Source organism: Stegodyphus dumicola, chromosome 2 (genome assembly GCF_044657685.1).
Source record: "Stegodyphus dumicola isolate Sdum_Otavi_A_Nest chromosome 2, ASM4465768v1".
Lineage (NCBI taxonomy): Eukaryota > Metazoa > Arthropoda > Arachnida > Araneae > Eresidae > Stegodyphus > Stegodyphus dumicola.
The window spans coordinates 208,142,653-208,154,258 of record NC_140769.1 but is presented as its reverse complement, the minus strand read 5'-3'; the positions used below and the strand labels follow the sequence as shown (position 1 = coordinate 208,154,258).

General features: G+C 31.5%; 1 protein-coding gene across 1 annotated transcript; it reads right to left on the bottom strand.

Annotated features, from left to right (window-relative positions):
- Positions 1-904: 904 nt before the first annotated feature.
- On the bottom strand, positions 905-9,545 carry LOC118193704 (vitamin K-dependent protein C-like). The gene is made up of 5 exons (XM_035364831.2): positions 9,504-9,545; positions 6,255-6,343; positions 4,926-5,164; positions 1,849-1,982; positions 905-1,150 (listed from the first exon to the last, which is right to left on the bottom strand). Exons 1-5 carry the CDS (start codon positions 9,504-9,506, stop codon positions 965-967), a joined length of 651 nt encoding a protein of 216 aa, XP_035220722.2. The 5' UTR covers positions 9,507-9,545; the 3' UTR covers positions 905-964.
- Between the last annotated feature and the right edge of the window lie 2,061 nt (positions 9,546-11,606).

Sequence of the window (11,606 nt, the reverse complement as noted above, 5' to 3'; positions counted from 1 at the left end):
TCCATGAGAGTACACCCGAGAGATTTAAGCAAAATTGTAGAGAGTGAGGCTCAACATCACAATAAAGTAAGTGCTGATACACGATTTGAGTGAAAGAACTGTTTTTTTTATTAATTTCTAATGGTTTCTATACGTATTAAGGTAAGGTGATGTTGTGTTGTGTTTATTATTTTTCTCTATAATTCGTTACAGATTAATAATAAGAAAAATAATCATAGTCATCTCCCTAGTTATCTAAGTAATATTCAGGACGATATCCACGGTTTACTCAAAATCACGGTTAATATCTGATCGCAGTTAAAAAACTAAAAAAAAAAAAAAAAAAAAAAAAAAAAAAAAATTACTAATACTGTGAACAATTTTCTTGTATTTTCAAGCAATTCAATATAGAGAATAAGTTAATTTTGTTGCGTTATTTGTTATTTGTTTTCGTTTATATTAATCTTGGATTTCGTTAATAATCAAGGTGAAATAGAAGGCTAAAAGCTGTACAGTTGATTATTTTCAAGGCTGAAAAATTTATTTTAATAGCTAATTTAACAATATTTATATATTCCGCATTACTTTAAATTAAATTTCGTACTAATGTGTACAAAAACAAGTCTCAAGTACTATTCTAACATTTTCTGTTACCATTTTTATTTTCTCACGCACTCTTTTTTTTTTTTTTTTTTTCCTGTTTGCACATTTCATAGGTGGTTTCGTCAGTGAAACACTCGCGGTCAGTGAAAGTAATTTTACACAAGGGGCGACAAATAAACAGGTTTAAACTTTTCTTTAAAAACAAGGCCCAATTAATCCGCCCCGGTTAATCAGAATTTGACTGTAGTATTTGCCGTCACACAAAGGAACAGATTCAAAAAATGACTTCGAAAAATAAATAGAGAATAAAAAACACTATTTTATTGGTATAAACACATATTCTTTTATTAGTATTTAATGTGGAGAAAAGTTGCAAATTTCTCTAGCATTTCAAACTTTGCACTGGTATTTTTGTTACTTTTGAAACCCAATCTAAGGACGTTACGATTCGGACAAAGTAACCGTGTTGACTACAAGAACTAACCGTGTTGATTACTACATAGGATAAAACTCCAACTGCATACCATATCTTCCGCTTCTTTAAAAAAAGCGGAGAACCGGAATCTCCCTGCAAAGAAAAAAATAATTATTAATTCTCATTTAATTCTATACTTTTTAGCAGAACAGCTAAGTGTAAAATATGCAGAAGGTTGAAAAACAGTGAAATTTAGAGATGAGTTATTCGAATCTTTCCCCATGAATCATGACAAAAATTTCGAGGATTTGTGTATTAACCGGCACCAGACCATACATCGCCAAATATCCACCCCTGACTTTAATTCCTCCGAGCATTTCCTATAAGCTGTTGGGATTCCTCTAAAAAAGATACCCTGTATGCCACAATTCATTCTGAAGAAAACTTGTTGGAATGATACGGCTTTTTTTCCGACGAGGTAGACTGAAGTTTCTCAAGTAAATGAACAGTTGAAATAAACACCATTCGAACATTTAAAGAATCTGTTTTTCATTCTGTTAACAGGCCTCTCATGGTATTGCTGGCGTACGTGATTTTCATATAAGCTGCAATTCTAATCATTAGCATATCCTATCGATATCTTGGTATTATTGAATAACGTTCAAGCTTATTGAAAGCTTCCTTCCTGGTATTGCACTTGAGTGGCCAACAGAGTATTTTTTTTCCATAATATACACATATATCATGCAAAGAAGCATAGTACATAAAATAAAGCACTCAATATGAAATTTATTCCAATTTTTTTAGAAAAAAGATTTAATATTAAAATAGGTACTCGGTTGCGAACTTACCGGACATATAACATCTTTCGTGTCACCTGATGCACAAAACTTGTTTGAATATTTTGGTTCTTCAACTGGGCAGGTTTTGTGGTTTATTACTAAATTAGTGTCGACCAAATTCAGTCGGCTGTTGTTAAGTGAATCTGAAAGGGAAGGAATAAAAGTACGAAATCATTTCATTGAGACGCTTTTTGCAGCCATGGTTATCCTTCATGTTTATAATTTTACAAAAGGTTTGCAGAAAAACACGTATATTGTAGTTGTTATAGAATTCTAAAAACTGGCTAATGTTGAAATTCAAAAACATTATCTTTACCACTGAAATTATTGAAATAGTCTTGAAACATATATCACATGAAAGGAAAGTTATTTATTTCTCCCACATCTTTTCGATAATGTTCTACATTGCCATGTGTTAATTTTCCAAGAAATTTTAAAGGATTTTAACATGAGTATGTTATCATGTGGATGAATATTATTTACAAAAACCCCAAACACATGCAACATTAAAACGTTAAAAAACTGATAAAAAGAGAACTTCCAAAAGCTTGAATTTTGGTTTTACATTTTCCGCTGCTTTTGATTATAATAAACGAAAGTGGTTTCTTTGGATTTAAAAAGATTTAATCTTTGGATTGTTTCATTAGATTATTCCATTATTGTAATTAAAAATGAAGTAAAATTTTTCTTTTCAAAAAGGTGCAGACGAAAATGTCAGGATATAGGTGTTTAGTTGCCCCCTCCCAAGCACTTTCCATAAATATTAATCGTTTGTTTGTTTATTCAGATACGGTAAATGCAGGTATATTAAGTAAGATCTTTGTGGAGAACTTTTTACATGAAATTGTCTCTTATTCACTTTGCGGATTTAAAAGCCACGAAAACCTCGATCTGGGACCAGCCAGATTTTTATCACGATTCGAAGAGGCGGCTGATTCCTAGACTCTAGCGATCTCGTGGATCTCTCTGAGTGTTAATAAACTTAATGAAGTAATGTTCTTATACCATTAAAAAGTTAAAATTAGTTTAATTCTGATTTTCTATTAAAGTGCCTTGTTTGAATCATGTTTTTTTCACCATTTCAAAGGGTACAGTTTCCCTTTAGAAGATTTTGAAGGCATCTCTCGTGTAAGTTGATATCCCTTGCGTGACTTGCTATAATTGGTCAACTTACCATCGAAAGACCTGTAATTTTATTTCTTGCTAACCAGGTCACGTATCGATAAGAACTGGAAGCCTAGTATCGAACCGTGAACCTTTTGTTTCTTAGGTGAACATTTTAAGCGTTTAGTCTAAAAGCGTGATCCGAGTCCCAGTGTTACATATGACATTTTCTACAAGCAAGAGGAATGATTTTCGTCCGATATATCACAAAAGCTGGCAATCGGTTTTCTTACTTCTATATTATTAGTCATTTTGGCATCGGTTTACTCTGAAATTTATATTATTAAATTAATTTAATGGAAATTGCAGTATATGCTACATCATGTGTGTATTTCCTTGTTCATCCCATTTTGTAAAGCGATTAAAACCTAGTCCACATTAGAAATTAATTTTTTTTCTTAAGTATATAAGACTACTTTTTTGTGACATCATAATGTATCTACGTAATTCAATATAATCCTTTCAAAGTTAACATTCATTGTTCATGCGATTGCTCAGTTTGTGATATAAGGAAAAGGTATAGATTAGTTTTCCATTTTACTTTTCATATTACTTTAAGTCACTTTATTTCAGCAGAGAATTCATCATTTACTCAACTCAGCAGACTGAGACGCTGCTGTTCTACTGCATAAAGTCTAATGGAGTAACCAGAGCTTTTGACAATTGGGGAGATCTCTTTGTCATCCCTCTTAATGCACACAGAAAATACTATAAAAATATCCAAGCGATATATAATAAAATAAATAAAAGCTTTGAGTTTATTTTTGTTATAAAACTTTAGTTCTAATTTTCTAAAGTGTGATTTTACGTATTTTTCTGCTAACAAAAAAATCAGTAAAATTCTAGAAGTTTATTTCATTACTCCAGTTGTTGTTCTGTAAAGAGTACAGCAAGGTTTTCCAACGCAGGGTAGTCATTTTTAGATCTTAAAGATTTCTTAATCGATTTGCATTAAAAAAAATTCCTTTCACATTAAGTAGCATTTACAGCAATTAAGAAGAAAATGCCTAATATTACAGTATTTGAAACTGCGTTTTGGAGACTGTATTTGCTCAAACTGGAAAAGCTCGAAGCGACCGTTTTTTCACCTCTCTGTTTTACCTTTCTGAGCAGTAACTTAAATAAAACTCTGAAGTATTTCTCTTTCAGTGAGATACTCTATCTCATTTATATAATTGTGATCCTAATGTAGTGAAATTAGTATTTTTCATTCGAAAATTTCGATGGAGGAATGCACAGTAAGAATATGAAACACTTTAATGTGTCGTCGCGATTTGTTTGAATACTCTGCTAATGTAGAAGCGATTAGTTTCGGATAACAGTTCAGTTTCTTGCGATTCTTTATATTAGCATTGACCATGTGGATAAGATGGCTAAATACTCGTAGTTTCACATGGGAGGGAATCCCGATGGGCTTTCTGTGATTTACAATATGTTTAACATAACGTTATATTGACTCATGCTTGACATAAATACTAGACAGTTTCCATTTTCTAAGCTCTTCATGGAAGATTTTATTCCCACAAGAAGGCATCTCTTCCCTGAGATAAATAATCGTAATGAGCTTATAATCTAATAAATCCCGATCTTTCTTTCAGCTTCGACGATCCATGTCACTAACCTCTGTAAAATTATGTTTCACATCAAAAATATTACTCTAAAAACATTTTACTCATTTGAATAATTTTTGCTCATTCGTTTCCAACTGTATCATAAATGCGCAGTTAGTTTTCATATTAACCACTAAACATATTGTTAAATTCTTACAGTATTGTTTTCATAATCTTAGTGTCCCAAATTTTCTTAATTTTCAGAAAATTTGATAGATATATAGAAAATTCTGTACTGCACAGAACACAACTAACAGTTTATTTTCAATATTTTGCAAAAATACTTAATTTAATAAAAAATATAAAACTAACTTTTTGTCGAATTCCTAGATCTCCAGGTGGCGATTACAGTTGACGTGTTATCGCTGTCCATGCCACAGATGTTCGGAAGGCAGATGGGAGTGTATTGAGTGCAGGATAGTTTCTTTTGAAGCTTTATAATAGCAATATCATAACTCTTATTGCCAGAAGTATCATTCGGATGCGTGAACATTTCAGAGATTCCGACAATCTTCATGCGTTTTCTAGTTGGCAAACCAATAGTTTCTGTCCTGAAATATATAATAAAAGATTTAGGTTCAGAGATTAAAGATAGAGCATTTCATTACTGTTATAAATACGAAAGCAATCACCTGAAGTATCTGAAGAATGGGGAATATGCAGTAAGTCTACAATATTGGCACAACGTTTAAGAAAATAAATAACTTAAAAAAAAGAAAGAAAATTTTCTATTGCTTTATATATACTCCTTATAACAATTTTTACTCGTGATAATACTAAAAGACAGCAATCATGTAAAAATCAAACTCTCTTTTTAACAAGTCTACTTACGCGCAAATAGTTTGCCTAATTCTGTAAGTTCTTTTGTTGCCACTTCCAAAGAAAAAAACTAACAATAATTATTAGCGGCCAAACGGCATTAAGTAAATAAAATTAAATAAAACTAAGTATAAAATTTAAACTAAATGTCAAAATGAAATCCATCAGTGACGTGTAGAAGAGAATAAATACAAGAGAGTTATTTCACAGTACAGACACAGTTTTTAACATGAGCATTCTGAAGTTCTTTGTTAGAAATGTGAAACCCAGAAGTGTCACTCATAATCACTTGGAATTTTACAAGCTTGCTGCTAAAAATACATCTAAGGCTGGTGTCAAACTCACACAACCTCACAATATCCTCAATATTTCCAATAATTTTTCTTGCGTAATTAAATTAACATTTTCAATCAATAGCTTGATTTTGACGCCAGGTAAAAACTGATCATATCATCAAGAGATCTGTCAGCATTGTGATTAGTTAAACTGTATGCTAAAAGTATTTCAGCAACATTTTTAATTGACCAGTGAAATGCCCAGTTTGGAATTCTACTTTTGTAGCTGGCTTTACGACGGCTCGTTTAGACCGAAATTTTTGGTTTCCTTCTGGTGTTTTAAAATCTGACGTAGTTTTTAATGTTAGCAATGTTCTTTTTCATTGTCTTAGAGTTAATCATAATAAAACAGGCAAACAAATAAACTTAGAAAAATTTATATAAATAAACTGAAATATGAAATAGGATTCTCTTTCTAACCATAGCATAAAATGTAGCACCTAATGTAAAAAGGTAGTTTAATAAAACTAATCCCCAATTTACTTACCCGTTTATACAATGCGCAGCTGTAAGGACATACTCTGGCGATATCAAAAATCCGGTACATACTTTCTGATTTTGCTTCATTAAGGCTACCTAATCAAAAAGATAAAAATCACTGCTGTTCATTTTCCTGCATGCAATAGTTACAGAATCATCTACAATTCAAAAGTTGTTTAAGTAGCACTAAGCCTAAGACCGCCACTTGTTAACATTTGAAACTCTTAACAGTATAGTGCATTAAGTCCAACTTCAATGTCTTTTTTTCCTAGCGGGACTAAAATTTACGTTTCATTTTTGTGCATCGAAAAACTTGACTTCTTGCCCACTGGCCGAATTGCTTGTTTTTGCGCAGAAATTCTAATTTTAATTGTACAAATTGCTTTTTAAACTATTTTTAACTGTATTTGGTGTTTTAGGTTTTTCTGTATTTTAAAATTTGTAATGAAGATGTTTTGAATATTTATGTATTTTTGCCTTGTTGCGAACTGAGAACTGAATTAATTGAACCAGAAATATATCTTTAATGAAATTCGAGGAAATAGGTTTAAAGGAAATGCAGCAAAAAATACGTATAATTTAATAGGCCGCACAGGTAAGTCATGTGGTGTCTACATCAGATATTTTTGTATGAGGAGTTAACAATTCACGATATTCGACTAGAAATTTCCGAACTCCATACGTTTTACACTGGATCCAGTTGATGACGTGAAACATTCATTATCGCCGGAAATTCAAGGAAATATTTGCTAAATTTTTGTAATTTAATTCTTGAAACACTTTCTCAAATATCGGTTCTTCCAAATAAAGAGTTTCGATGCTTATATCAAGATAACCGTGTATAGAATTTCTTTCTACGAGTTTTATTACAGAATTCTTTTAGTGAATTGAACATTCATGTTATTCGACCCTTACTTTAAAATTTTTGCAATCTTCTTAGCCTTCAGATATTTTAATGGGAGAAAATGTTATATAGCGGTAAATTAATTTTCTCTTTGTTGGGTTTTTTATTTTATTTTAACCAATTATTATGCTTTAAGCTAGGGGTCTTCAACCCATGGCCCGCTGAAGGTATTTTGGTGGCCCCACATTTGAATTTGAAGAATTTTAAGAAATTTGATTTCAAGAAAAATTGTCTTGTCAGCTCTTTGTCGTAATTTTTTTTTTCTCTTATTCTTGATATTTATTTGACATGCCTGATATTTGAGATAACATTTTCTGTAAATGACAAATTTTTCGAAAATTTCACTTTTTCTTTTGTGATTTATCTTATGTAATATTGTTCCAACTCAACTTCAATTAGAATTTATAGATTTACAGTGTAACTATGCAGTAAAATGCAAGTTTCTTGAAAATCCTACATTAATTGATTTTTATTCGAAGTATGTGACCGAAGACAAGTATCCAGGAATTCGTAAACATGCCTTCTATCTTTGACAGTACCTACATATGTGAGCAACTTTTTTGTAAAATGAAAATCCTAAAATCAAAACCAAGAACAAGGCTGACAGACAAACACTTGAAGGAAACTTTACGAATTGCAACAACACAGATTTAACCGCATATTGAAGCTTTAATCAAGTAAAACAATGTCGAATTTCACATTAAAACTAAAGTACATTTGACTGTTTTTAAGTTATCTCGCCTTAAGTACTTGCTTAGTTGTAAGGCCAGGTGTGCCTTTTATTCCACTTAATTTCAGGTAAAGGGTCTTTTACAGCGATAATTCGCTGTCAGTCTAGCTATACTACGGTTTCAGTTCATTAATAACAAAGAAATTACCAAACTTTATATCTTATTACTGTATATTAATCATTCTCTTTCAGTTGTCTAACCTTTTGCTCTTGTACGATAAAAACATATGTATATTTTTAATGATACAGCAATTATACTTTCAACATCTGTAACAGTTTCTTTTCATATGGATTTACTAACTACGTGTTTGCAATTGTTTTTTTTTTTTAATTATGAAATATTTCATGACAGAAATAAAAACGTGTTTATCACATAGATAAAACATAATTTTGTGAATTTTTCAAGCAGTTTCCTTTATCTTCACTTTTCTTTTCTTCTTTCCTTCTGTCATATGGTGATCTAAATTTTCTTCTGTTTCTTCATTGATATATTTCGTATCGTTCTCATTTCTTGCGCTTTATGCTTTAACAATTCATTGTGCTATTTGTCTTCATTTTTGTGTTCTTATTTTCCTACTTTCTCTTCAGTTATACACCCAGATCTTTCCCTTTTTTCTATCCAGTTACTGATGCTGATAAGGCTACATCCTTCATCATTTACTATTTTCCTGCAAAGTGCTCACATTACCGTTTTAACTTTTCTTCTCCCCCCCTTTTTTTTTGACTGTTTGAAATCCTCACTAATGCTGATAGCTTATAATACATGTTACAAAAGCAACTGCAGTTGAAACGGGTGAACAGTTAATGTTTATTCTCAGTGTATGCATATTTGTAGTTTAGAGTATGCAGGACCAAATTCGATTTCATTAATTCATGAACTATTATGATAACACTCATTTGTATTAAAAAAATAACAACACAAATATTTTATATTTTAAATTTTACTTATGTTTTAGTCCAAAGAGGCGTCAGCCAGAAGGGCTATTAGTCTCGAAGCGGCATTTTGCTTCGAATCGCTATAAATGGCTGTATCACTTTTCGAATTGTTGTCGGCAAATATTATCCCTCTGTATTATATTTAAGGAACTTGAATAATGAAGAATCAGCATGAATGTATGTATGCATCTCGAAGTATGAAAAAAAGAAACCTTGAGCAATCAAATTTTGAATAACTTAGTCCTCCACCCGAAAATGAGTACCTGGAAGCCCGAATCTTGAATTTTGAATTTGTCTTATTAACTATTTCAGATTTTTTAACCTTCGAAACTCAACGATTTCAAATCGAACAGTGGAAACACATTGTACGAAATAAAATATTTTTATCTCCAGCGCGCGAGAGTGTCTATCGGAAATTCTAAAAATATGCTGGTTTTAAATATTTTTAACTGAAGCGAGGTCTTTTCGAATTACGGACCCTAGACATATGTCTGATTTGTCTAATGGTTAACCCGGCGCTTTATATAAAAAGGCAAAGGACTTTATTTCCTACTTTAAAGTATAATGCATCTAAGAAATAAAGTATTTTGCATATTTGATAAAATAGTACAAAATATAGTATTATACATACATCAAACATGCTTTACAAAACACTGAGGAGAATTTTAGAATAATAAATTGTTTACCATCCACTTGTATTTATATACCGAGTTCCCTTTAATCTTTCCACAAGCTGAAAAAGGAAAATTGCGTGACTTTCAATATAGTATGAATACAACATTCTAAAATATGAATGATTAAGTATCTTTGCAAATTCAGTTGACTTATTTGAAATGTTTGAAACGTACAATTTGAAAAATCTTAGAAAGTTTCCAAAATAACAGAACCTAATTTGGCATTTTTCTTAAGTATGATAATATGTTATTATCAAAATTATCTTCCTATATTATTTATCTGTTCTTTCAAATTGGCATAAATAAAGTGAAAATAATGACTATATAGATGCACTTCGCTATCTTTCCGGACGATCAATTAAAAAAAAAACTAATGAAAAATCTCAATGATATTCTTTTAATAGAGTAATTAAAGAAAGGAAGGAAGAAACATTAAGACAGGAATAAAACGTTTAGTGCCGTCCAAAGCGGATAGTGGTAAGCGACGCTGACCGTTGTACCGAAGGGACCAGGTTCGAAATAATGGATGTTTATAAACGTATAGTGTCTGTGCGGCATAGGGGCACGCTGCGAGCAAAAGTTCTCTCGAGAGGTTGTTGGTAAAGAAAGAGCTGGTGGGAGACCCTATGACCCGTTTCCCCGGGATGCGTTCCATCAAAATTAGGAGCGGAACTGAGCAAAGTCGTAATGTCGCCTGTATGGTGCTCAAGGCTGTTGCCAACGACAGGCGCAATCTTGTACTCCTTTCCACGATGAGTTTCGCGGGCCTGTTCTGATGTTACAATAGACAAGTTAGATACAGCAGCAACAGCATAAAACACTTAATCAAACCTGCAAAAATATTTTTCAAATATTTAAAATGGCTCAAAAGGCAGATGCTAAATCAAATTTATGATATTGATGCATAATTCTCAATTTTTATAATTACTGGCTTTCTTGTCCAGTAATCATAAGAAAGGTCAATGAGAATGGGCACCTTTTGCATTGCTTTAAAAGATTTCTTTGAGACTAAGATATCGTTTAATTAGCTTAACTTTAATATTCGTTTCATTCTCATCAACATTCTAGCTAAGCTATGTGGCACAGCGTGTCTCTGAAATTGCTCTAGAGTCCGCAAATGAATGAATACAAGACATCTGCATGCAAAACACTTATGGTGCAAATAAGGTCTGTTGATTTTGATCAACGAAGCAAATTGTAAAATAAGAAATAATTTTAGACACATTGTATTCTATGATTAAGAGGATAAAATTGATACTGAGCAACTTACTTGCACAATTGATATATTGCGTATATAATGCGCGTTTCTTCATTATTTACCAATATAAAAAGTTAGAGAAAATTATTCGCATTTAATTTAAAATGCTTAAACATATGTCAAATGAATGCCACACTAAAGTATTATTTAGCAATAACAGCGTAAACAATCCTCCACAAAAGTGCTCCTCCACTTAACGCAGATAATCTTCGTGTGCTTTAACACAAATAATCTAATATAGTTTGAATTTAAATAATAATTAGACTCACCACATTCTTTTTTGGTTATAGTCACATCAGATATACTTGCAGTCTGAAACAAACCGAAAATATTACTATTTTAATTAATTAAGTTAATCACCGCAACGACTTTAAAAACAGTACATGAGATTACACTGGTTATTTGTTAATCATAACCTATTACCTTGTGAGAGAAATATTTAATACTTTTTATTAAGTAAGTTAAGTGAATAGTGCAGAAATATAAATCTCAAAAACTACGAATTTGATTTTCTGTATTTGAAAATACGGATCTCAGTTTTTCTCATGCTTTCTACCTTTGGATACTACGGCTCTTAATTTTTCTCAGACTTTTTTCTGTTTGTTAGCTATCGAGGAAAACAAAACGTAATTTAAAGTTTGTTATAATTATATTTTAATGAACAGAAAATCTTCAGCGGCATTTCTTGCCATTTTTAATGAAGCCTGTCACTAGATGGGTATTTAAAATTCTGAAATCCAGGATTATTCTTCCGATGTTTCGTTCCAATCGATCCTTCTTCCTCCCCTCCCCCAAGGAAAAAAGAACAAGAAAAGCAATTTGATTTTCATATTCAGACATACAGTTTAATACCTGTA